At 41.8% G+C, this 27,014-nt stretch overlaps 2 protein-coding genes across 3 annotated transcripts in view; one reads left to right on the top strand and one right to left on the bottom strand.

Annotated features, from left to right (window-relative positions):
- The first annotated feature begins 57 nt into the window (after nt 1–57).
- TSTD2 (thiosulfate sulfurtransferase like domain containing 2) lies at nt 58–25,126 on the top strand. Of its 2 annotated transcripts, none has more exons than XM_038552901.1 (10): nt 58–492; nt 2,685–2,897; nt 6,581–6,894; nt 9,130–9,250; nt 14,696–14,821; nt 15,659–15,764; nt 19,500–19,618; nt 20,120–20,278; nt 20,728–20,866; nt 22,705–25,126. In XM_038552901.1, exons 2-10 carry the CDS (start codon nt 2,733–2,735, stop codon nt 23,034–23,036), a joined length of 1,581 nt encoding a protein of 526 aa, XP_038408829.1. In that variant the 5' UTR covers nt 58–492; nt 2,685–2,732; the 3' UTR covers nt 23,037–25,126. The 2 variants fall into 2 exon arrangements, with proteins under 2 accessions (XP_038408829.1, XP_038408830.1); XM_038552902.1 differs by lacking the exon at nt 58–492 and adding an exon at nt 705–924.
- The window catches only part of TMOD1 (tropomodulin 1), an 81,200-nt gene continuing 78,162 nt past the window's right edge, over nt 23,977–27,014 (bottom strand). The window contains exon 10 of the mRNA XM_038552903.1: nt 23,977–25,570. Within this exon, the coding sequence (XP_038408831.1) occupies nt 25,506–25,570 (65 nt within the window). The 3' untranslated portion in view covers nt 23,977–25,505. The remainder of the gene's footprint in view (nt 25,571–27,014) is intronic.

Below are 27,014 nucleotides of genomic sequence, written 5' to 3'. Positions count from 1 at the left end.
AGGCGGCCGCGGGGTGCGCGGGACGGCTCGGCGGGCTCGGCGGGCTCGGGGACCGGAGAGCCGGCGTCTGGAAGCTCAGCAGGCCGAGGGCGTCCGGTTCGCACGCAACCGCCCCCTCGGGCTTCCTCCGCCTCTCCGCAGCTTCCCTCTCCCGCCTTTCGCTCTAAGTCCTTCCGGGGACACGCGGAAAGCACCGCCCCTTCAGCCGGCCGGAGGCGGCGGGTCAGGAGCCAAACCCGGCGGCTGCCGGGCCACCAACGCACGCCGGAGTCCCCGCCTCAACTTCGGACCCGCCCTGGGGCTCAGGATTTCCCGGCGGCCCTTTCGCGTACGCCCTCGAAGACTTCCGGGGCGAGGTGACGTCTCCCGTGCTCCTTTCTCCGTGAACTCCAGGCGGGGGCTGGTGGAGGTTCTTGGGACGCGGAGCCGTGACGACTGCTAGGCGGAGACGGTTCGATGAAGAAAGATCCAAGGAAGGACCGGGACTGGCGGGTGCGTGCTCATCTTACTCCCACTTCCGGGCCTTTTGCCTCGTCGGGAGAGCTGGGCGGAGCGATTGGCCTGGCCCGGCGCGCGGGGTGGGGCCGGGCGGGGGGCGGCGCTGCGCTTGCGGCCCCCGGGGCTGGGAGACCGGGTTCCTCGCGTGGTTGTCCTGCCCCTCCTCCTCCTCAGTTGTTACTGGGGGAGGAACAGGTGATTGCTCTAGTAATGTATTCAGTACTGGGCCCCTCTTTACACGTGTGCGAACGTGACTTGCCCTGAACGTCTCTGATGAGCACCGCGCCTGCTTCTCTGCCTTGTCCGTGGTCGCTGAAATTTCACGCGTCTAACTGGAACCCTTGTTTCATTCTCTTGTCCTAACCGATTGCTCTGTCAGCCATACCCATTTCACCGTCCATCTGATTGCTTCATCCAGAAGTGTAGGTAGGTAGGAGTCATTCTTGGGTCCTCCTTTTCCTTCACTTCCTACCGAACAAGTCTATCTGTAAATCTTGCCAGCTCTACTTGAAAGAGTAATCCAGAATCAGACCACGTTAGGCCTCGGTGTACAACACTCCAGTTACTTTGCATTGCAAATTCTATACCCTGACCTAAAGAATTGTGCTCGCTCTTTTTTTTCTTTCTTTCTCTTTTAAATTTTATTCATTTATTCATGAGACACACAGAGAGAGAGAGAGAGGCAGAGACACAGGCAGAGGGAGAAGCAGGTTTCATGCAGGGAGCCCGACACAGGACCCCATCCCGGGACTCCAGGAAGGCAGGCGCTAAACCGCTGAGCCACCTGGGGCTACCTCTGTGCTCTTTCATCACTGTACTGCATCCGTTCTGACTTTCTTCCTGTTCCTCTAGTAAGGCAAGCTTCTGTCCACGTTTAGGAATTTATACTATTTCCTTTGTCTCTGCTCCTAAATCTGCGTGGATGGCTCCTTGTCGTTTTGGTCTCAACTCAAACATCAGGTCCTTAATGAAACCTTCCCTGGCTACCCAGTTACTGTGTTTATTTCATTCAACAAATGTTGTATTTATTGACATTTAGCACCTCCTATATATGCATGCAGTGCTAAGGATGCAGAGGTGAACAAAGGAAAACCCTTGCTTTCTCAGTGTTGGTGACCCATTTAGGAATAAACATAGTGCAATCAGAGGAGTGACCAAAGGGACAGTAGTAGATGAGAGAGGTGGTGAACTTTAGACGTCATCAGAGTATGTTGAGAAGCCTTTGGGACTTTGGTAACCTCTATGGGGTGGAGGACAATTAGACTGTTGCAATAATTCAGTTGAGAAATTGTGGTGGCTTGAGTGGGATTGGAAGTTTGTCCATTTTGAGAAGATTTGGCCACACTAATGATTTTTTTTTTTAAGATTTTATTTATTCATGAGAGACACACAGAGAGAGAGAGGCAGAGAGAGAAGCAGACTCCATGCAGGGAGCCTGATGCGGGACTAATCCCGAGTCTCCAGGATCACACACTGGACCAAAGGCGGTGCTAAACTGCTGAGCCACCCGGGCTGCCCCACAATAATGATTTTTATATTTTATATTTCTTGTTTATTAAAATGGGGCTTTCTTGGTTGTTATTTCGTCTATGGAATGGAATTTGCATTTTAGCTCTAAAGTTAAAGGACAAAAAAGAACAAAGTGTTTATAACTAAAGTTACTAGCACACGGCTTGGGTGGCTTGGCTTGTACCTGGTGCTTTTCTGGTATCATTTACCTTAAATGTTTGCAGGGCTTACCCCTAATTTAAATTCCTGCTCAAATGCTACTGCCTCGGAAAGACCTACTCACCTACTCTCTGTTTTTAAGTGCCCTGCATCACTCTTTCTACCCTGGTTTTTATCTTCATGGCCCTTTTTCCTATCTGACTTTTTGAATTTAATCAAGATATTCATTTGTAAAAAAAAAAAAAAATCATTTGTTGATTTTCTGTCTCTCCCCACTGCAATATAAACTTCCAAGAAAGCAGAGACTTTTTCTGTTTCTTTCACTGCTCTATTCCCATTGTCTAGCACAGTGCTTCACATAGAGTAGGTGCTAAACAATTATTTATTGAATGAATGAGTGAATGGATGGATGGCTTGGGCTGCTGGGCCCATGCTTATTTGCCTGATACTGATTCGCTTCAAGCTTACTTCAAGTAGTAATCAAAGACTGACATTGTTGTCTTTCCTTTGCTTTCTAGGAGACAGTTAACTGAAAGGAACTTGCCCCACTACTACAACTAAACCAGATGCCTTCTTTCACTTCACCAGACCAAGGAGATGACCTGGATGCCTGTGTTTTAAGATTTTCAGACCTTGATTTAAAAGACACAAGGCTTATCAATCCCAGTAGTAGTCTCAAAGCAGAGTTAGATGTCTGTATGAAGAAGAAATACTCGTTTGCCAAAAAAAAGGTAAAATTGCTTATTGCTGTTAAATTTCAGGATCGTTATGTATAGTTAATTCAGATACATCTATTACTAGGTCACCACTCGTCAAGGTTTTCCTCCAGGGAGTACAGGGCTAATGAGACAGGAGGCTGCTGCCATGCTCAAAGTACTAGTCAGAATCATTATCCAGTGATCTTAAGTCAGTGCCAGGCAAAGAAGAATCATGAGCAAGGTGTGGCTATGGAACACTTATGGTTGAGTATTTGAGGACAGATCCTAGACAGATGGGCTGGATTCCTTTTCCCACCTATGGATAGAAATACAGGAGCCCAGGAGACTTTAACATAGGGAGAACAGATAGGCAGTAGGGCAGTTGCCATCTAAGACTCCTGATCTGATCTAGCTGGCTGGGTTCTGTTGGTTAGGAGGAAGGACACAATGGTCCAAAATGGTTGTGCAAGCTTGCTGAGGACAGTTGGGATTAGATTATAATGGGAGGTGATGTTGGTGTGCTGCTCTTCTATGCCATTTATCCTTTCTTGCAGAGAACATTGACTCAAACCTCTTCCTATTGAAGCTCAGAGCAAGGAAAATGACCTGAGGACATGCAATTGAGACTTAGTTTTCTTACTTTCTGTCTGTTGTCCTTCTGCAGGTAGCTGTTGTTGGCTTCATGTCAAAGAATAATAGATGTTTCTGCTTATAACTTCTTATCCACCATGCCTCTGCTCTCATGCAGATGTCCATGAAAATGAAACGCAAAGGGTACAGAAAGGTTTTTTTCAAATACTATCTTGCAATAATTTCAGACTTAGAGAAAAGCTGCCAGAATTGTATAGTGGACCCTCATATCCCCTTTGTACACAGGCTCCATTCCTGTTTTATCAAGTGTCACAAATGGCTTTTATAGATCCATTCTAGGATCACATGTTACATTGAGTTGTGTTTCATACCTTCTTCAGTCTGGAGCACTTTCTTTTTTTCCTCCTGTGAAATCATGACCATGACATACTTGAAGATTACATGAGTTATTTTGTAGAATATCCCTTTGTTTGATTTTAACTTATATTTCCTTATGATTAGATTCAGATTGGTGCTTTTATTAACAAGACTATCCCACAAGAGATGCTGTGTTCATCTGGCTACAATCTATCAGGCGGTTCACAGTGGCGATTTGTCCCATTACTGGTGATGTGAACTTTGTTTACTTGATTAAGGGAGTGTCTGTCAGATTTTTCTGCTATAAATTTTTCTTTTTTCCCTTTTAAATTACTCAGCATTTGGGGGGAAATGCTTTGGGCCTATGTAATTATCTTTTTCCTCATCCAGCTTTCATCTTCTAACTTTAGATTCATTGATGTTTCTCTGCTTAGTTGATTGTTACTGTGATGACTGCTAAAGGGTGATTTTCTAATTGCTTCGTTCCTCCTAGATTTAGTGTTTGGCATTCTGCTGTAAAGAAGAGCTTTCTCTTCTCCCAATTTATTTGTATCCGTGTGCACTCAGGTTACATTTTATTTGTTGAGTTACAGTCCATTATGTTATTGTTTATTATGATGTTCAAATCATCTCACATTTTGCTCGGAATCCTTTCAAGCTAGTCTCTACATCCTTTTGACTTGTTCCCATCATTCTTTGAGCATTTCCTTACTTTCTAATTCAACAAGGTGTTCCAAGGTCATCTTGCATTTTTCCTGACCCACCCCTGGAGTCAGACATTTCTTCAGGGAGCTCTGGTTCCTTCTAGTGAAGGACTGTCAAAAACCAAAACCCACAGGCTCTGCGAGCTCATTGCTACCAAATATTGCCTCTCCCAGGACCTCTGGTGTATGGAGCTAGGAAAATATATAGATGAATACACAAATGTCTAGATGTATTGTATATATACTTCTGTATTTTCTACTGTCTCAGTATTAATCACACCATGAGCACATGCCAATACTTTCAGTTCCATTCCAGCATCACAAGAGTTTTTTTCTAACTCTCCCTTTCCAATATTTATAACTTCCCTATTTGATGAGGTTGGTGAGAAATCTAGTTCCAATCGGTCCCAGTATATTTTCTTTTTTGCTTGTTCTCTTGTATGGAATAATCAATGTACTCACCCTACCAAGTTGCCTCCTTTACCAGGACCTGCCTTCCCCTTGTAGGCCTCACTCACCTCTGAGCTGCATCCTGGCCTCTCTTTCCTTGAACAGACTCCACAGAGGTCCTAACTGCTGCTAGGTCCTCAGTGCCTTGTTCACAAAATCTTAAAAGACCAGATAAGATTTGAAAATCAAAGTTTAAACGAAGAAGCACTTATGTTGACATACATGCACACACACTCTCTCTTTGACTATTTGGAAAGAATAACTGCAATAGAGTATAAAAAATGCCCTCCAGTGTAATTTCCTCTATTTCTGTCTGAGACACTCCAAATACAGTTGTGTACAGCTAGAGGATGGTCCACTGTGGTGGTTCATATCTGTTATCAATGTTTAGAGTGCCCATTTTTGGATGCTTTACAGTAGTTTCCATATACGTTAAAAAAGTTAAAAAAAATACATACATACACAGGTATATATAAATACCTCTTCCCATTAGACCAGAAGGGAACAATTATTGAGACACTGATAAACATAATCCCATTCAGCCTCCTTTTGTACATCAAAATACCACAGAGTTGAAAAACATGACAAACTGGGAAACAAATTTGTGATAACTATGATTAAGAAAAGGTCACTGAAACCACTTACAAATCAGGAAGAAAACAAATGCCACAATAGAAAAATAGGAAATAGATATGAATAGGTAAGTTATACAAGAACAAGGAATTGATATGAAAAAATACCCTCCTAATCAAATACATGCAGATGAAAGTATATCTCTTTTGCCTTGTAATTCAGGTCAACACTAGAAATACTGATAATAAAAAAAATGCTGATAAAACTTGATGCTGTGGATAGAATGTCACCTTGTTGGTGAGCATATATAAACTGGTATGATTTTTCTGGAAGTCACTATCACAATTTTAAGTTTCCTGTTTCTTCATCCCAAAAGTTTTATTCTAGACGTTTATTTAAGGTAGATGGTTAAAGAGATGTAGAAAGATGTATGCATGGAATGCTCATTGAACATTGCTTATAACTGCAAATATTGGAAACAAAAAAATGGCCATTAGGAATTGGTTAACAGAATTATGGTACATCCACAGTTTTCTGCTTAATTTTTTTAAACAGTAAGAATAAAAACAAATTATTTTCCAAAAAACAAGTCAACACATCTTGATATATTTCTTTCTGTTCTTTTTCAGTGCACTTTTTAATATAGTTGAGATTATGTTGTAGAAGTAAATTTTATCCATTGTTTTTCATTTAACGTTATATCATAAGTATTTTCCCTCATAATTTAAAACTAACTGCTCAATATTCCATAGTAAGTATATTCCATAATTTCCTTGACCATTTCGTTTTTAGAAGTGACATAGTGTTGTTTGTAATGTTTTACTAATTTCTGAAATTGAAGCCCTTTCCTTAAGAACAGTCTCTAACAAGTTTTAGATTGAGGTATAAGTTTACAAAGAAAACTGTTACTCTCAGGAAGTTCTTCTATAAAAAAATAGGACATAAAACTAGAAAACCCTGTGGAAAGATAAGGGATTCACTGAGACTTCTACCAGCTTTAAACTTAAGATTAACAGTGGCATATTTGAAATGTAATTGCAGGCATTTGCCCTTTTCGTCAAAACCAAAGAAATTCCAGCACCTTCTTTTGAATGTAAAGATAAGTGGTGGAAATGCTGTCAACAGCTCTTCAGAGACCAGATCAGCATCCACAGACATGCAGCAACACAACATGCTGATGAGATTTGCCACCAGACTGCTTCTGTGTTAAAGCAGCTGGCTGTGACATTGAACACCTCAAAGAGCCTTAAGTCTGAGGTCAATAGGAACCCTCTAAAAGAGTACTTTATCTATAATCATGAAGTGTCTGCTTGGCTCCCTGATTTAAGCTGCTTTAGCCCTGATGAGTTGATAAGGTAAGAATTTCATTCTGTACTTCAGTTTAACTTTAAAAGTTGTTCCAGCCACAATGTGATACCACTCCTATCCATGAAAATGGCAAGATCCTTAAGGCACAAAATTTCTCTGTGGCCTGCTAAGCTAAGCCAAAACCACTTACTCTGTATTACAGAAGCAATAGCATACACCCATGTAGCTGGGGCATTCACTAGGTTTTGTGGAAGGCTACATCTAATCTTCTCTAGGGAGAGGTAATGAACAGAACATTGTATTGTTTTCAAAGAGAAATTGGAAGGCTCAGAAATGTTAATGATCTCTCTACCCTGAATAATATTAGAGTTTTAATTAATTAATTAATTAATTAATTTATACAGAAGCTACCTTTTATTTTGTTTTTTATTTTTATTTATTTATTTTAAAGACTTTATTTATTCATAGAGACACACACACACACACACAGAGAGGCAGAGACATAGGCAGAGAGAGAAGCAGGCTCCATGCAGGGAGCCTGATGTGGGACTCGATCCAGGGTCTCCAGGATCATGTCTTGGGCAGCAGGCGGCGCTAAACCACTGCACCACCGGGGCTGCCCAAATATTAGAGTTTTAAAAACAGTTTTTATTATCAAATATTTTCTGAGTTGAATATGTTTTAGAAGGGATATTAACTTTTAGAACTGGGGCATAGGATTAGAAGTTTAGATCTTGCCTTTGAAAAACTCAACAAGTTATATTACAGAATTCTAGAGGACAAATTTCTGATTTTAAGCAATTTCTGAACTATTTGGTGAGAAAATGTCCAAATTTAATATACTCTTGTCATTAGTATTCAGTTTCCCCTGCCTTTGAAAAAGTCACCAAATTATATGAATTGTTATCTATTCCCCATGTTTATCAAGAGAAGGAGAAAGAGAATTGAACTTGGAGTGAGAGTTGAGGTAGTCACTAAAATTCTTGGTACCGTTATTTTCTCACCTCTAAAATAGGAATAAGGATGCCTGCCCTGCTTCTGCACAGTGTTTCTCTATAAATTATATAAAATGATGATGGTTGAGAGCACCGCTGAACTATAAAGTACTGTACAAACATGGCCTTTTTGCTTCTCTATGGTTCCATGCCTCAAGGAATTTGCTTTCTAGTGAGAGAAATAAATGATACATGAAACAATTAGCAGATGATATGAGACAGGCTATATAATTATCAGTTGAATTGTGTAGTACAGATAATAATTTGTTCCAGTAGTTTAGAGAAAGGAAAATAGGTTCTAAAATAGGCAAGGTTTCAGAGGAGAGTAGGCCCTGCAATATGATGAAGGTATTGGTGAGAGTTCCAGATTCCAGAGCTGGCTGGGACCTTCATTATCCTTTATTCCATAGCATTCTCTAAAATATGTTCTATGCAATACCAGTTCTGAAGGATGTTAACAGGCATTAAAGAGAGATGCTAAAGACAAATAAGGTTGGGAAGCACAAGCTTAAAATGTTCTTTATCGCAGGACTTTTCAGAGCCTTGGATAGATAAGGGGCTTTCATTGAGATTCTCAAAGAGGGAGATACTATCTGCAAGGTTTCTCCTACATGTAATTTCATAGAATAGCTCCAGAGCATACTTTGGAAAGTGCAGTCAGTCCATTTCACTTCTCTGGTTTTACAGATGAGGAAGTCAATGTCAGAGATGATAAGAGACTAGGTCCCAGGTCCCACGACTAGTTAGACCGCACAGTGCAGCAGAGAGTATGGAGTCTAGTGTCAGAAGACTGTTGTCGATGTCTTGACTGTCACCCTGTAGCTGTCTCATCTAGGAGGAATTGCCCTTGGTTTACTCAGCTATAAAGTGGGGATAATAATAATCCTTCCTATGGTTAAGAGGATTACATGAAAAAATGGAAGTGAAACCTTCTTGTATGATGAGAGATTCAAAAACAGATACTGCCTTGCCTGAGAGGATAAGCCAGAAAGGACTCAAATTTCCAGCTGTTCTGTAAAATGGGTTCTTATTTCCTGTCTCATGGCTATGATGATGAAATGAGGAAATCAGAGTACACTCACTTTTTTGTAAAGTAGATTGGGTGCAGATAATGTCTTCTTCAGAGCAAATGCTGATGGGAGTTGCTCCTTATTTCAGAGCAATAGTAGGAGCAAAGTTAGCCTCTGTCTTGGCCTCCCCTCTGACACTGCATGAGTCTACTTGGTGACTTGTGGCTGCTTTATGCCAGTGACTCCAATGTTTTTTTTCCCTGTGGCTTTCTTCTAGTGGCCAGGGCAGTGATGAAGGAGAGGTGCTACTTTATTACTGCTACCGTGACCTAGAGGATCCGCGCTGGGTCTGTGCCTGGCAGACGGCTCTGTGTCAGCACCTGTACCTCACAGGCAAGGTAATGCCTCCCACACCTCACCCTTCAGGGGACTCCTCTTGTTTCCAGTTTGGATTACAGAGGTTGTGCTCAAGACAAAAAGGATTCAGTGTCAGGCTCTTAGAAATCCGTGAAATCCTGCTAGGCTTTTAAGTCGATTACTGAACAGTAATTTAACATGGCGTTTTACAACAGTATTTAATGGACTGAGAATCAGCAGACTTTTTCTTACAGAGCCAAATAGTATTTTTGGCTTTGCACAAAAAACTACTCACTCCTGCTTTTATCAAACCCTAAAGTTGTATGTGTAATTGTGAAGAAACTATAACAAGGTACAATTGGGTTAATTCTGCAATATTTCTTATCAGTTGTCTAGCCATTGTATGTTTTAAAAACTAAAGTTTAAATCTTTATGATCTTGCCTGCTTAGATAGGCTTTTCCTTGGTAGAAAATTCCTATAGACTGTACTCAAGAAGTACCTAAAATGGATTTTGTTGATTTTTTTAAAGATTTTATTTATTTAGAGAGTGAGAAGGGGGAGGGGTAAAGGAAGGGGGGAGAGAGAGAATGTCAAGCAGACTCTACACTGACCACGGAGCCCTATGTGGGGCTCAGTCTCACAACCCTGGGGTCATGACTTGAGCTGAAACCAAGATTTGGACACTTAACCGACTGAGCCACCCAGGTGCCCCTGATTTTTTTGATTTTTAAGTCCATCCAATAAATTATATTTGTTTCCTAAACAAAACCTACTCAACCCTGCCACTATAATATGAAAACAAACATAAACACTAGGTATAAGAATGGGTATGGCTGTGTCCCCATAAAACTGTATGCAGAAACATAATTTGCTGACCTCTGGCATTAGGAAATGCTCTTGATATGTTAGCTGGGAGAAATTTCACAGAACCAAACATACAGTAGGATTCCAAGTTGCTTCTTACTTTTCCTAGATCATGCCAGGGTCCTTTACCATTTTGTTTGTTTTTTTTTTTTTTTTCCTTTCCTTTACCATTTTGTGGTGTTGACATTTGCTGTTCCCTTCTCTCTAGAATGCTTCGCCCCTAGATCTTTGTTTGGCACGTACCTCACTTCGGATCTCTGCCTGCATACATATAATCTGATCCAAAAGCAGTCCTCTCTCTAAAACTTCCCACTTTTTGTCCCTTTCTGCTTGGAGAATTTAAAAGACTTCATTAACATCTGAAAGTATAATCTTTGTTTAATTTGTTGCAGTCTGTCTCTCTAATAAAAGCTTGCTAAGGACAGGAACTTTGTCTTAATTAATTGATGTATTCTTAGTGCTAGATCAGGGCTTGGCACATAGCAGATGATAAATATTTGGGGAGTGTTGAATAAAGGACTAAATATACGTTTATAACAAAACCACAAGTGTTTGTGTAAGAAGATGGAAGGTAGAAGATACCAAAATGTTAATTATGGGCAGTTCGGGTGGCTCAGTGGTTTAGCGCCGCCTTCAGCCCAGGGCGTGATCCTGGAGACCCAGGATCAAGTCCCACGTCAGGCTCTCTGCATGGAGCCTGCTTCTCCTTCTGCCTGTGTCTCTGCCTCTTTCTCTCTCTCTCTGTCTCTCATGAATAAATAAATAAAATCTTTTAAAAAAATGTTAATTATGATTATGTCTACATGGTAAGATTGTGGATGGTTTTTGTTATTTTTCTAAAAAAAATTTTTTTTTGAGTGGGGGACACCTGGGTGGCTTAGTTGGTTAAACGTCTGACTCTTGATTTTGGCTCAAGTCATTATCTCAGGGTTATGAGATTGAGCCTAAAGAGCAGCTCTGTGCTGAGTGTGGGACCTGCTTAAGATTCTCTCCCTCTGTTCCTCCCCCACTTGTGCTCAAGCTTACTCGTGCACATGTGCACTCACTCTCCAAAAAAATAAATAAATAAGAGGGGGTGGGTGGGGAAGGGGCAGAGGGAGAAGGAGAGAGAGAGGCTCGATCTCAACCCTGAGATCATGACCTGAGCAGAAATCAAAAGTCTGATACCTAACTGAGCCACCCAGGCGCCCCTTTTCTAAAACATTCTTAATGATTGCACTATATATATATATATATATATATATATATATATATATATATATATATATACACACACACACACACATACTTGTATACAAATATATATATATATAGAAACAGAGAGAGAGAGATGATGTACTTTTAATAAACTTTTATCAAAAGGAAGTGAATTAGATTCACTCTGAGGTCTCCTCGGGGTATGACACTGTACTATCTTAAGCCTGATCTTTCCCACAGGTATTTTAAGTCCCTGAGGCAGTCGTTTGATCAGTAATGTTTTCCACACTCATGTTTCCTAACAGATGGTGCCAAAAGCTTCCTTTAGCTCAGTTAGTTCATTATCATGTCCTGCCCTTTCTACCTCTACAGTACCCCTTGCCTCCATTCACTCCTGCCTCCTCCTCCATGACCTCTGTCCTCCACTTCAGTAGCTTTTAAACCACTCTTGTTCTTCTGTCCTTGCCTGCCATTTAATCCATCCTCCACTCTGCAGCCAGAATCATCTTAAAAGGTAAATTAAACACCCTGTGTGTTCCTCAGAATCTCTCTGTCTCTCTAATGCATTTAGAGTAAAACCCCAATCCTTAACATAGCCTTAGGTTCCTGCATAATTTGGCCCTTCCTACCTTTTCTGCCTATCTGATGTCATTCTTCACTCATCCAGCGCCATGCTCTTTCAGTTTTTTGGAGCCCACAAAGTTTTTTTTTGTGTCTTTGGGTCTTTTTCCAGGCAAACTTTCTTCAAGGAAATCTCCCACACCCACACAGTTTCTTCTGTAAAATTTCTACTCAACCTTCAGTTCTTAGTTCCAGTGATACATCTACAAAGAGACCTTTCTTGACCTTAAATCCAAGTTTATTTCCCCCGGTACAATCTCGCATAGCATCTTGCGGTTATTTTTCATAGCCCTTGTCACTCTAACTTTTATCTTAATATCTGTGACCTCCCATAGTCCGTAAGCTCTAAGAGGGCAAGAACTCTTTTCTTTCACTGTTGGATCTCTAATTCCTAACACAATTCCTGGCATATAGTAAAAAGAAAAAAAAAAAAAATAAAAAAAAAAAGGAAACAAAGAAAGGCTAGTAAACGTTTGTGGAATGAATACCTTTTTTTTTAAAGTACACTCCACAAGCAGCATGGAGCCCAACATGGGGCTCAGACTCATGTTTATGAGGTCAAGACCTGAGCTGAGATCAAGAGTTGGACATGTAACCAACTGAGCCTCCCAGACACCCCCAGAATGAATTACATTTATTATCACCTCTATTTAGAGAACACCCTGAAAGATGGATGTTCTCACAGTGAAGCTGAATGTACAAAATATGAAATCAATCTCTTCCCATGTTTGGGGTCAGGTTTTTATTCTTGGCTCAGTCTGAGGTGAACTAGCAATGAGGGTCCCTACCCACAAGGTGGCAGCACATGCCTGGGTCTTAGTGTAAATCCTTAGACTTGAAGGATACCTACCTGCCCAGTTGACTGAGGAAATTTTCTGCTGGTGGGAGAATATTGGCATTTAGGTAGAGAAAGAAGAGAACTTCAAGATTCTAGGAAGAAGTTCTGATGCCTATTGCTATACATTCCGTATTGCCGCAAGAAATTTGAGGGGACACATTGGAGACTTTGGAAGGGAAAAATTAATGTGATTTGGAATGAATATCTGGCTTTGAATCGCAGATGTACCACCTACCAACTCTGTGCCCCTGGGCAAGTTGCTTGATTTCTCTGAGCTCCTGTTTCCTTTCTGTCAGATGGGAGATCATGATACCTACCTTTCAGGATTATAATATAAAGCTCCTGTATCATAGCAGGTGTTCAATAAATGCTAACTATTGCCGTCCATCCCTGAGGTATAAGGCCTTCCTCATTAAGGAGTCACCTTGAAGGTCTCTCTTGAAGACTCTTAGGGATTGAAAGTCTAGTAGTGCATGAGTTTCGAGATAACTCTGCCCCAGTTATACAGGGATTAGGTGTGCTTGTCTTTTATTTGGGGTTTGAGATTAAAATAACATAGGAAAGAATCTACTAGCCTACCCTAAAGACAGTTACATAGAAGTATGTACTTTATCTGCCACAGTCAAAAACAGTTTTACAGTAGATTTCCTGACACTTACTCTGGTTCAGCTCTATTTTTCTATATAGATTCTTGAAAAAATAGAAGTTGTTTGGTGGGATAGTTGTCTGTACAGCAGAGATGGCATACTCTTCCTACTTTCCTCTCCTGTGCCCAGAATAGGCTTTATCAAACTGCAGTACTTTCTCAAGGAGCCTGAATGTGATCCAGAATCCTCATCATGGAACTCTGGCTAGCTACTACTAGTGATTTGGCATTGGCTTATGAAATGAATCCCATTTATATCCATGCCCTAAAGAATCAAGTGAGGCAACAAAGTATCTTCTCTGGGTCCTGACAAAGGGCAACCTTTAACATTTTCCAAATTCTAGTGCATTAGTAGGTATCATTACCATATAAATGGTAGTAACAATATAGAACCTCTGTCTCCATAGAGTACCATGATGGTGGAGTGTCGTCCTTTCTCTCTAGCATTTTTCTCTAGAGAGCTCAGCTCATTCTAAAGAGATCCATCTTTAAATTCGTCCACAGGGTTTTGTGGTACCAAGACAACTACTTTGCAGGCCTCCTTGGGCATTGCCTCTTAAGGCAAGGCCCTTAACCCAAGTTCAAATGTCCCCTAACCAGTGATGCATTTCAAAGAGAATACAGCCTTTGAGAAGCCAAAAAGCTTCCAAAATGGATACACATTTATTTGTTCAACAAATATGAATCGAGTATCTACATGGCAGGCACTGTTCTAAGCACTAGTTATGCAGCAGTGAACAAAAGAGACATGCACCCCTTATGGAACTTGCATTCCAGTGGGTGGGTTTGCAGTGGTGTGCTTCCCTCCAGACATTGTGCAGAGGCGTACTTACATGCATTCCTAGCTCTCAGCTGTGCTCTGACTTGGGTAATATCTCCTCAGCAGTTCTCTTCATTGTTGGTTCTCTTTTATCTCTGTTTTATCAAGATGAAAAAATTGAGATTCAGAGAAGTAAGTTAATTTGCTCAGGGCCACACAGCAAGTAAGTGGCAAAGCTGAGTCTTGATCCTAGATTCACTGATCTGGATTTAGGTTACGGTTGAAATTTATTTCTTTGGTCATTGGACAGCAAATGGGGCTTTCTAGAAGTTTCATTCAATCCATTCTCTTGTTCGGTGCACATCTATTGAGTACCTTCTCTGAACTGTGGGCAGTGCCATTTTAGAAAGCTACAAGTATCTTCACGTGGTAACACTTGTACTGTGTGTCTGCTTTTCCTGCTAAACTCATGGACACGCACAAACCTGTTCTGTCCCGGGAAGATTTAAATTAAGCAAAGAACAGGCTGCATTCCCTTTCTCACCATCTTGTGTCCCAGGTTCGAATTGCTACAGAAGGAATCAATGGGACAGTTGGTGGAAGCAAACTGGCCACCAGACTCTATGTGGAAGTCATGCTTTCCTGCCCATTGTTTAAGGATTATATGTGTAAGGATGATTTTAAGGTAAGAGAAATTAAGAATAAAATGGGTTTAGAGCCATTTGTGCCTCAGTGCCTCTTCCCACTGTAGAGGAGAGCAGTGTGGAGAAAGAAGTAGTGCCAGATAAACACCCTTTTCCCGTTGGGCTTTGAGGCTGTGCAGGCATAGGAGCATGTGCATTCTAGTTCTTTACTAAGTCACCCTGTGGTCTTGGGCAACTTAATGCCCTCATGGATTTTAGTCTCCCTTCCTGTAGAATAAGGACATTACAGTTTGCACAATCTAACTCTAAAACTTAGATATTTTGCTCACTTAAGGACCACCTGGCTAATTTAGGGCATCGCTACGTTATTAGTAAACTTGGAATTGCAAGACTAGTACTTCACACCACATGGGGGTAAAGCTGTTGCTTTCACAGCTGAGCTCCTTTGTTTGAGTGTCCTTGTGCTTTGCCACAGTAAGTGATAAAGGTGGGGAATACCTTACCTGGTGTTAGTGCTGGTGGTGGGAGGGAAAGAAAGGTCATTGCTCCAGAGCAAAAGCTAGGATGTAATTTTACATGTTGAAATTATTCAGTGGTTTCAGTTTGTAGTTAAATGCTCCTAGCCATAGAAACACCTTTTCAATTTAACATTTCTGTATGTGGTAGGTATGTAATAGATATTTATTAGTGTTGAATTATCTGAAACATTTTAGGCCCTAACTCCCTTTCCCTATTAAAACATTAATTCTTATTTTGAGGCTTCTTAAGATTTCAGCTCATAGTATTACAGGACAGATAAAATTCTTGTATCTGGCACTTGTCTTATATCTGGAGATGGAAGAGTAAGACTGTGTTCTGTTTTGCTTCTCATTGGCTAGACCAGCAAAGGAGGGGCTTGCTGTTTTCCAGAATTGCGTGTTGGTGTGTTTGAAGAAATTGTGCCCATGGGGATCAGTCCCAATAAGATCTCCTACAAGAAGCCTGGTATGCTTGCATTTAGAAGAAAAATTTTGCTTTTCTGCAGAGGGACAAAATTTGATATAGAAACAAATGTGGGAGTCAGACACTCTGATCAGTAATCCACTCTTTAAAATAGCTTTGGGATATGGAATTTAAGAAACAAAGAGAAAAGAGACAAAAAACCAGGTTCTTAAGTACAGAGAACAAATTGGTGGTTGCCGGAGGAAAGTGGGTGGGGGAATGGGGGAAATAAAGAGGATTAAGAGTACACTTATCACGATAAGCACTGAGTAATGTACAAAACTGTTGAATCATTATATTGTACATGTGATGCTAATAGAATATGGTATGTTAATTATACTTTAAAAAAATAGCTGTAGGATGGCCAGCCTGTGGGTCATTCAGTGCTTAAACTGGTTTTCTCTGTGGTGCTCTTGATAATTGAAGACTCACCCCTTAGAATGCTCTTATTTTTCCTGATGATTTGGCAAGAAGTTGTTTTCTTGGTTCAAAAATAGCAATCTAGGAAGAGTGTAATTGTTACTTATAAATAGTTCATCAACTGAATAACACACAGGTTTTTTGCTACAGGAAGCAAGTGGCTTTCAAATCCAAAGCAGTTTGTTTGCAAGTGCTCTAGAATGTTCTCCTCCCCTTCTTCACCATGGTTACTGTAGATGGTTGAAACATTTGTTTGGTGGATTTTTTTGTTTTTTCTATGAAAATTTTCAAACATTAAAAAAAGAGAAAATAGTAAAGTGAATTCACATGTACCTGTCATACAACTTCAGCAATTACTAATTCATTACCAACTTTCTTCTATACCCTGTCCCCTTCCCTCATCCTGGATTATTTTGAAGGGAATCCCAATGTCATGTCATTTCATAAATATTTTCGTAAAAATCTCTAAAAGGTAAACATTTAAAATAATAAATAAGGGCTCCCTGGGTGGCACAGTAGTTTAGCGCCTGCCTTTGGCCCAGAGCGCGATCCTGGAGACCCAGGATCGAATCCCACGTCGGGCTCCCGGTGCATGGAGCCTGCTTCTCCTTCTGCCTATGTCTCTGCCTCTCTCTCTCTCTATCATAAATAAATAAAAATTTTTAAAATAATAATAATAATAAATAACTGTAAAGCTATTATTACCTCTAAACAATTTTAATAGTAATTCCTTGATATTATCAAATATTATCAAACACTAGACAGTATATAAAATTGGTAAGACTAGCAAAGGAGGAGCATGCTGTTTCCCAGAATTGCATGTATTTGAAGAACTCATACCCATGGGGATCTCATAATTTTTTTAAAAGATTTATTTATTTATTTATTCATGAGAGACACACAGAGAGACAGAGACACAGAGGGAGAAGCAGGCTCCATGCAGGGAGCCCAATGTGGGACTCAATCCTCGGACTCTGGGATCATGCCCTGAGCCGAAGGCAGACGCTCAACCACGGAGCTACCCAGATGTCCCAGGATCTCATAATTTAAAAAATTTGTTTCTATTAGGATTTAAGTAAGATCCACTCATTGTGATGGATCCCTGTGTCTCTAAGTCTCTTTTAACTTACACATTTGCCTTCCTCCTTTTTTTCCCCTTGCAGTTTATTTTTTGAAGAAACTAGGTCATTAATCTATAGAGTTTCCCACAATCTGGCTAGAGCTGATTGCATCTCTTCTGTCCTCTATTTCCTATAGATTGGTAGTTAGAGCATTGCTGGCAATAGAAATAAAATGTGAGGCACATATGTAATTTTATAGTTTTTAGTAGCCACGTTTTATTTATTTTTTTAAAAGATTATTTATTTATTTATTTGAGAGAGAAGCAAGTGAGCAAGCAAGCATGAATAGGGTGAGGGGCAAAGTGAGAAGCACACTCCCTGCTGAGCAGAGAGCCCAGTGCTGGGGCTCAATCCCAGGACTCTGGGATCATGACCTGAGCTGAAGGCCGACTTCTTAACCAGGTGCCCCTAACAGCCACATTTTAAAAGTAAAGGAAACAAGTGAAATTCATTTTAATAATGTGCTTTAATGCAATGTAGCCAAAATATTTCTATGTGTAATCATTGTAAAAAAATTACTAATGGGATATTACTTTTTTTTGCTTACTAAATACTTGAAATCCTGTATCTATGTCACATCTTTGGCCACATTTCAAGAGCCTGATATCCCCATGTGACTAGAGTCCTCAGATCCAGAGACTTGGTTAGATTCAAATTTGATACCCTTTTCTCTTTCTTTCCCCCCAAGACTGCCTGATAGGTAGCATTGTCCTCTTTCATCAGGAAACACAAAAGTCCGGTTGTCTCTCTTCACTTTCTAATATGTAGGTATTTAAATGAATCCTAAAGGTTAAGCCAGAGTAGGATACAGTCATCCAGGAAAAGAGACTCATGCACGTGGAGAGATGGCCCCAAAAGGGCTGTGTCTACACAGTGCCCCTACCTTAGGATAATTAAAGAGCTCTTGGTCGGTGCTACCAAACATTGCTTGTGAAATTCGGGGAAACTGGGCTCTGGGAAATGCTGTGCTGTTTTCATTTGAGCCTCGTTATTTGAAGGCACCTCTTTTCAACACGTCCTTGTGAGTCCCTGTCCAGTCAGGCCTTCGAAGGGCTAGTAGAACAGCAGCGAGGAATGGGTTTAGTTCCCTGTAGTGTCCTATAAGTGGAAGTCTTAGCAGATTTCTGTGTTTCTCATCACAGTTTTGAACCTCCCTTTGCAGCTTGTTTTGGTGACCAAGTAATTAGGTGATAATAAATCAGTTCTGGCCTCGTAACATTCACCTTACAATGCAGATTCCTTGCCCATGCTCTGGGGACGGTAGCCTTACCTGGATACTTAGTTTCAAGTGGTTGTTGCTGTTTACCCCTGAGCAGAATGAGCCTCCTTTGGTGCCATCAAGCTCTACCAGAGCCCCTGTCTGTGAGGGGTGGTTACTCCCCATTGTCAAATTCACTGGAAGTTCCTCACAATCGACTGGGGTGTCTGGACCCCCAAAGATACAGTAATATTTCTATTCTGTAGAGTTGAGAAGGCCAGGGGGACCCCACCAGACTGAGATTCTCTCCTTTTAGTCTCCTTGGATTTTACTAATTTTCTTCTTTTCCTTTCTCTCCTGCCTGCTTTAGCTTTTCCTTCCTTTTCTCTCTCCTGCCCTGCTCTCTCATGTGTCACTTCTGCCATCAGCCCCTCCCACTCTTTTTCTTTCACTCATGGACACAGACTTAGACAACATTCTTCTTAACCTTTTTGTCTTTTTAAAGAACAGTCCAACTTTATTCTACAAATTTTTACTCTCAGCTGCCTGTCAAGGTTCTTAGCTTTGAACCTAGGCTTGCCTTTGTTAGAGTCAAAACCCTATAGTCAAACACATAGTCATGCCCAAGCTCCTCCACGTACAATGAAAATAGAATGTTGGCTATATAATGGACCAGCAAACCCACATGGCAACTTAGATCCCAACTGGCTTTTATCATTGGGTTAGACCAAGTATGGGAATGGAAAATTCTTTGACAAATCATTTCTAAGCCTCCAGATCTCCATAGCACTTATCTGTGGAGGAAGGAAGTGAGGTTATCTGGAATCACTGAATAATTTCATCATGGCCATCAGAGAGTGTTATTTTCAGACATAATTGCAGTTATGAATAAAGGTTTGGGTGGAAGGAAACCGAGCAACACATAAGTCATCAGGCTGGGCTAGCTGGGATTGGATTTTGTTTTTGTCTTGTGTAAGTAAATTTTTGGTTTGGTTTTAGGAATCCATTTATCCCCAGGTGAATTTCATAAAGAAGTAGAAAAATTTTTGTCTCAGGCAAATGAAGAACAAAGTGATACTATCCTACTGGACTGCAGAAACTTCTATGAAAGCAAAATAGTAAGTAAGAGTTGAGTTCAGTGGAATGGCAGGTCTCCCCCTTCCCACATCATGGTGTGTTTGCCAAGCGATACTGTGTATGCCTACCTGTGGCCAAGTCACATAGCTCTCCCCGCACTGCTAGCAGCTTCAAAACCCAAACCTTTGAACTCAGGATCTGGTGAGAACGTCTAAGAAAATAGGAATTAAAGACATCTTGGCACATAATGTATTTGTTGGCTCCCATGTGCCTACCTATGACATGTGTCAAAGATGCTATAAAGTAGGCTATGGGCAGCCTCTCCAGTTCCTCTGAGGACTCTGGGAAGATGACCCACAGCCCACCAGTCTTGTTTCTGAGTTCCAGAATTGACGGTGAAAGGTCAGAGTGTAGGATGAGAACAGCAACTAGTAAGTGTTTCCTTGCCACAGGGCCCTGAGTGGGGTTGATGCAGAAAGAACCTTTGTTCTTATGAGGTATGTTTTTCTGATCATTTTCCTTCTGTGTCTCTTATATCGCAGGGACGATTCCAGGGCTGCTTAGCTCCAGACATCAGGAAGTTCAGTTATTTCCCTAGCTACATTGACAAAAATCTAGAACTTTTCAGAGAGAAGAAGGTGCTGATGTATTGCACTGGGGGCATCCGTTGTGAGCGGGGTTCAGCCTACCTCAAAGCCAAGGTAAGTTAACCCCCTTGGGGGCCAAGAAAGCTCCACCAACAGCATGTGTTGAGTGTTCCAGCCCCCCCTTCATTCCCTCTCCCACCCCCTACCTGCCAGGGATTTAGTTTTCCTTTGTATGATTTCAACGTAGAGTTTGTAAGTACAAAATCTGAAGTTCTTAAATCTCAAGATGTGGGAAAGCACTTAACAGTCTTAGAGTCTCATCAAGTACAAAAGGGAAAGCTTAGTTAATATCTCCCTTCTCCTAATCCTTATGCTTGATCCTGAGAAGAACACATTCACATAACATGTTCCAACAGGTGTCTTTCTATATTTAGGAGGCAGCAAAAATAGCTGGGCTTCCCAGGACCTAGTGAAGGTCCTGACTGCTGTCATCACCTGCCATTCGTCTGTGGAGCTTACCAGTCTTTGCCTCCTCAAATTTCCTCTTATTTTTCCTCACATAGGGAGTGTGCAAGGAAGTGTTCCAACTCAAGGGTGGCATCCACAAGTACCTGGAGGAATTTCCCAATGGTTTCTACAAAGGGAAGTTGTTTGTTTTTGATGAGCGTTATGCCTTATCCTACAACAGTGATATAGTGTCAGGTAGGTCAGCATGGGCTGGAACTTAAACCCACAAGGCAGGCACGCTCTCTGTATGAACCATTCAGGAAGGCAGCCCAGTACTGGTTATGTGAAGAGGAAAACAGGGAAAAGAATTAATGAAATATGACCATTTCCCAACAGAGTTAGAGATACAACAGAAGCCTGGATCAGGAATTGGGAGACCTATACTGGGTCCTGGCTTCCCCATTTACTAGTTTGGCAGGTCTTTTCCAGTGGGTATGATGTCACTTGTTCTGCCTACATGCTGGGAGTTGAACTAATAGGTTGAAACAAGGGTCTTAACCAGTAGTTGATATATAGAATCCAGGGGTTCTGTGAATTTGGATAGGAAAATAATTTTATCTTTATTTTCGCAACCCCACACTAACTGTAACACTTCCTTTGATTGTTAATGTAACCAACAGATCAGTAATATTAAATGCACCAGTGACTATTTAAAACCACAATATTTTCATATATTATGAAGACATCTCCAAATAGCATTTATATTCATTATTCTCTCAAAGTGGAAGTAGTTATTAGGTCCCCTGTCTTATTTAATGTGTTAATAAATATCTTAGCTATATCACAGATTTTTAAAAATGTTTTGATATTTTGTATTTCTGTCTAATTGGTTCCCTTTGTAATCCTATGTATTTTTAGAACCTCCAGTTTAGGTGGTCTGTAGACACATGTGGTAGGTTAGGTACTTTTGAGTGGTGGCTAGGGCATTCTGAGGTCCAAGGGCAGGGGTGGCCACAGGAGGATGTGAGTTCAAGAAGCCTGTGGTTTGACGGTAGTGTTAAGTCCTCACTGGTGTGGGGTCAGTAAAAGGAGAATGGAAATAATTCTTAAGAAAACTGGCTCTTGCCCCTGGATGCCATAGTTTTGACCAGGAAAGGTCATAGGCAGACAGCCCTAGTGGCTGTTGTAATTTCCTAGAACTCCTGTGATCAGAGCCTGAGATTGAATTACCACTCCAATAATGAAAAAGATTGGAGTATGATCGCCTTTTCCCCTTTCTTCTTGATCTTTTTATTAATTTTAATTGGCGTTGTATTTGTGTCTCTTATTGAAAGCTACTTGAAATCTGTTTTGGAGCTAGATGGAGAGAAGAATTATAAATAAGTATAAATAGTGGATTTGAGAAATGTTACAGAAGAAAAGTTGGCAGGATTTGATGGGTACTTACATGTGAGTGTGAAGGCAAGAGAGTAGGCCCAAAGGTAGCTTAGATAAAACTAATTAAGGAGACTTAAAGAATGATGTGGTCACTGCTAACAGGAAGTTGGCATGGGAAAATGGGCTGAAAAAATAGATAATGGGAATTTTTTAGGAATTGAGTGGTCAAGTGTCCACTAGCAACAGCGGGAGAGCCTGAGGCTTGGGGGAAGAGGGGCGTGGAATACAGAAGTTGAATATAGATGTGAGATCGTGTGTATTCACATATGTTGTATTCCGTGACAAAGGGAATGATCTAAAGGAAGACCATTGAACCAAGGGGTAATTGGCCAGCTTTGGAATAAAGAAACAATACTATCTTTTCTAAATAGGAAAAAGAAAAAAATGAGTCATTGAATATTGGAATCAGGAAGACAGTTCCCAGATAACACTGGGAACCACCTCCCACCCACCACCCGCCCCTGCCAAAACAATGGAGGTGAGGGAGCATTTTTTTTGCTAGAGGACAGGAGACTCTATTTAGAAACCTTTCCAGGCCCAACAGGGTATATTAGCTGATGTGCTAAGAGTTATATTTAGGACCTGGAGAAATGCCTGTCTACATGTGTCCACATGTATGTATATGTTTAGAACTAGAGCTTTTCTTTCTTCCCCAGAATGTTCATACTGTGGAGCCCCATGGGACCAGTATAAACTCTGCTCAACTCCCCAGTGCCGCCAGCTCATCTTGACCTGCCCTGCTTGCCAACGACAAGGATTCACAGCCTGTTGTGTCACATGTCAAGACAAAGGGAGAAGGCTGGCTTCAAGTCCCTCCCAGAGCAGCTTTAAAGAGGAATGTGAGTGCACAGCCCGACGGCCACGCATACCCAGCGAACTGACGCAGCAGGTGCGGCTCCCAACGAGCCCTGAGCCCCAGCCTGATGTTGGTGAGGATGGGCCATGCCTATGTGAGCAGCAGCAGTTCCCTAGGCCTTCAGAAAGCTAGTTCACAGGGACCACACACTGGAGAATATCAAAGCTGCAGCAATAGAAACTTGAGCGCTGGCAATGCCAACATCATAAACTGGGTACCATACTGGCCATCTAAACTCCAGAGGGGCTGGGAAGAGGGAGTCGAGTGCTGACCACTTACCTGAGACATTTGACTCAGAAGATGCCAGAGCACAGAAAAAGGTGAGCTGAGTAGGATGGCAGAGCTGCTGGGGAAGAGAGCCTTGAGCCTAGTGACCAGGTTGTGCCCTCTATGTGCCATGTAGCAGACTGGTGGTAGTCATTTGTCTTGTCGGCAGACCTGTTCATCCTGGTGGCAAAAGTGTAGCCCTGGAGGGTGACTCCTTAGAAGCAGGCCACTCAGGTCACCTACTATCCACTCCTACCCTCATCTCTCTGGCAGCTTGAGAGACTAAGGATCTGCAGGCTATGGCATTTGACTCACCTCTTGCTTTTGTAAATAAAGTTTTATTTGAATAGCCACACTCATTCATTTACATATGATCTATGGCAGAATTTAGTTACAACAGAGACCTCATGGCCTGCAAAGCTGAAAATATTTGTGATCTGGCTCCTTTATAGAAAAAAAATTGCCATCCTTTGGTCTAAACCTACAACACACCTGATGGAACAGGTGGTCTTAAAGATGTGGCCCCCTTCATTTTTTATTGAATTGGTTTCTGTGAGTGAACTCTCCTTAAGAGTCTCTGCTTCCCCCAGTACCCACACTCTTAGCTTTTAAGTATTCTCTTTGAAGGATTCAGATTAGCTTGGGGACACTGATGTTTTGGCATTTTTTTTAGATGAATGCCCCGAACATAAGACACATTTTGAATGAGGTCATTTAGCATTGCCGTGGTAGTTTCCCAGCCTCTGACCAACATGTGAGGCATGTGTCCATTTCCCACTAGTCACAAGAAACACAAACACAACCATCCATAGACCAACAGATTTAATACTATATTGCCATTTCCAGTGATGCAGAATATAGCTGCAGTTGTGTTTCAAGGAGAAGCCTAGTGGGGATGGCCATCCCAACAGCATGGTGCCACTCCTGGGCCCATCTGCAGCCTCAGTAGACACTCTTCCATAGTGGTGAGGCCCTGGCCACCTCTGGTTACCCTGTACTGTCCACATCATTACAGTTCAGCGTGCGAGACTTTTCCTTTTTCGTCAAGCCTCTGCTCAGTGCTCTGCAGCTTCGTCTGTGCTTGTCCACTCTTTGGCCTGTCCTTTATCATAAGATTTGCTGAATCACTCTTGAAAATAACTCCCAAGCAACAGAAATGCTAGTTTAACTGGCACTGTGGTATATTAAAAGGCACAAGGGCATTGTGGCTTAACATTTTTGCTGGATCCCAAGAGATGCACATGATGTTAAAAAAGGATCTGGCAAAAACACCATTATTACATTTTCAGAATCACCATCTTGGGATGGTTTGGCCAGGGTTTCTGAATTCTTTAATATCTGGATTTTCTTCACCGTTGGCCTTCAGAGGCTTAATTTACAGGCATGAGATCACTGGTGACTTGTCTAATAAGTGACGTGACACATGGTTGAAGTCTGTAAGTTTAGCCATGATGGACTAGAAATTTCTCTAGTGTTTTACCTCACATAAGCCATTGGACCACTGTGCAGTGTGGAAAGGTGTTTTCAAGTATTTGGCCATAGGTTTTCACATCGTTGCGGTTGGCATTCAATAAGGAAAACATTCTTTCTGATTCCAATATTAAACTGTAAATAAATCCCAGATGTTCGTAAGAACACTCAGGGAAACAAACGTTTGTTGCCTGGGATTGGTCAAGAAAGGATGGTTTTTGAGACTTGAAATTTCACCATTGGCTTTTTCATTTCTTTGTATCCAGCAAAAGGAATCTCATGTTCCTTGGTTCCTGGCAGAGCTCTGTGGCTTCAATCTCTCTTTCCTGAGGGGCAAAATTGTATTTCTGACCCAATAATCAATTTGGCAACTTTAATCTTGAGGTTCTTCAAATTCAAAGGAGGGTTAATAAAGAATGATAATCTGTTTGCTAAATACCTAAGATCAAATTCAAAATAAAGTATTTTATAATGCTTCTCAACCATGCGGAAGAGTGGGCTGTTTGTTCCTATGTTACACGTTCTAAATATACCTGAAACACCACGCAGCACGGCCACCAAAACTGGGCTCCCAGGGTTAAGTCCTGCTGCTAGAACATCTTCAGTAAGATCTGTCGGTTTAGGGTCCTCTTAGTTTTTAAATAATAACCAGACTGAATTTCTGTGACTAAAGAAAAACTTCACATTAACCATAATTTATAAAATTTTCAACTACAACCACTAGTTAACCTAAAACCTTAGTGCATAAAGAACTGAACCACGAAAGGGTTTTGTGCCGGCATTTTGCCTTCTGGTTTCCACTGCAGAGCACAGATTATCAGTAGAACATGTGCAGTTCAAAGGCATGGTCGTCCCCTCCACACACTAGACGCCACTTCGGACCTTGGGAATGATGGGCCCAGTTAAGTCTGCGAGCCTCCTCTTCCTCACTGGAAAGGAATGGAGATGAGAGATCAGTTGACCCTGTGTGCCGGGAACCACCTCTGTGGCTCTGAGAAAGCCCTGGGAAGCTTCTCGCTTTTTGGTTAGCAAGGTCTGAAGTCTGTTGTTTCTAAAGGACAGTTACGTGTGAGCTGTGTCAGGGCCCTCCCTCCGGTCGGCGTTCCCTGATGAGGGTCTGCGGTAGCTTTGACTTATTCATATGTTACTTCTGAGCCACTGACCACACAGGCATAAAACTCACTTTATCCACCTCTGTCAGTTTTGCTTTGTACACAAGAGGTCCTGCAGTTGATCTTTCCTCCTGCTCAGACAAGAGCTAAAGTTCAGTTGATCTTAATGAGAATAAAAAATCTTAACCTGCTGGAATCATTTCCCACAGCTCTTTCTCAGAGCTCTTGGCCTGCCTCCTGCCTTGAAAAAAAAAAAAAAAGAAGTTTCCACCCTGAAGATTACCCTGCAGCATCGATGTCCCCCTTAGTGTTAACCTTGACATTCTCCCATGGGCAAGACAACAGAAGCTCAAATACTGTTCACACAACAAAGTAGTTAAATGCCATAAAGACGAAAGCATTGGCCAGGAGGTTGCAGGCTGGAGTCATTACTTGTAGGATGATGGAGAGGGAAGAGGGGGCCCTTTGTTGTAAATAAGGGAGAGTGTTTTGAAATGAATTACAGTGTCTGCAGATGAAGACCAAGCAGCAAGCCAGATCAACCACAAGAGAAAGTAAAAAAAAGTCGGTAGAACCGGCAGGTGGCAGTCAAGGAGGCTGCTGGCGTGGCAGAGACAGGTAGCTATTGCAGAAGAGGAAAAGTCTGTCTATACTTAGAGGTCTTCGGTTCTCGAGCTGGGCCGGTAGACCTGCGGCCACCAGATCAATGCATATGAGCTTGTGCATGACAGCATATAGAGCAGAACCACCCAGGAAGGAGTGGTACTCAGGTTGTGGCTGGGAGCAGGGGCACACAGGTCACCCAGTCTGGGGCCTAGAATCCAGCCTGTCCCTGTGCTCCTACCCATCCCCCTTCACTCCTTGCCAGAAGAATAATGAATGCAAACCGGTGGACCGAGTCCTGGAGAGAAGACACTGTCCAGTCCAGGCCCTGGAGACTATCAGGATGTCCAGCAGCTTGGGAGAAAATGTCAGGGAACAAAAACCAAAACCCAAAGAGCAGAAAAGTTTTGCCCAAAGTGACCAGAGGGTTTACGCGAGCCAGACTTTTAAGTATCACTGTGTTAGGTATGCAAGTATGCCCAGCAGAGCAGTCCTCATTACACCTCTTTGACAATACTTCACTGGAGGCCCACTGCCAATTCTGGAATGTCAGCATTGTTTCCTCTCCCATGTTACAGAGGAGCAGAGCATGGCAGGCTACGTTTCTTGCTCAAACCCATAAAGCTGGTATGAGAACCAAGGTGTGTGACCCATCTGG

This window comes from Canis lupus, chromosome 11 (assembly GCF_011100685.1).
Source record: "Canis lupus familiaris isolate Mischka breed German Shepherd chromosome 11, alternate assembly UU_Cfam_GSD_1.0, whole genome shotgun sequence".
In the NCBI taxonomy this organism is placed as follows: Eukaryota; Metazoa; Chordata; class Mammalia; order Carnivora; family Canidae; genus Canis; species Canis lupus.
The sequence above is the reverse complement of the archived record's forward strand: the minus strand, read 5'-3'. Positions and strand labels throughout refer to the sequence as shown.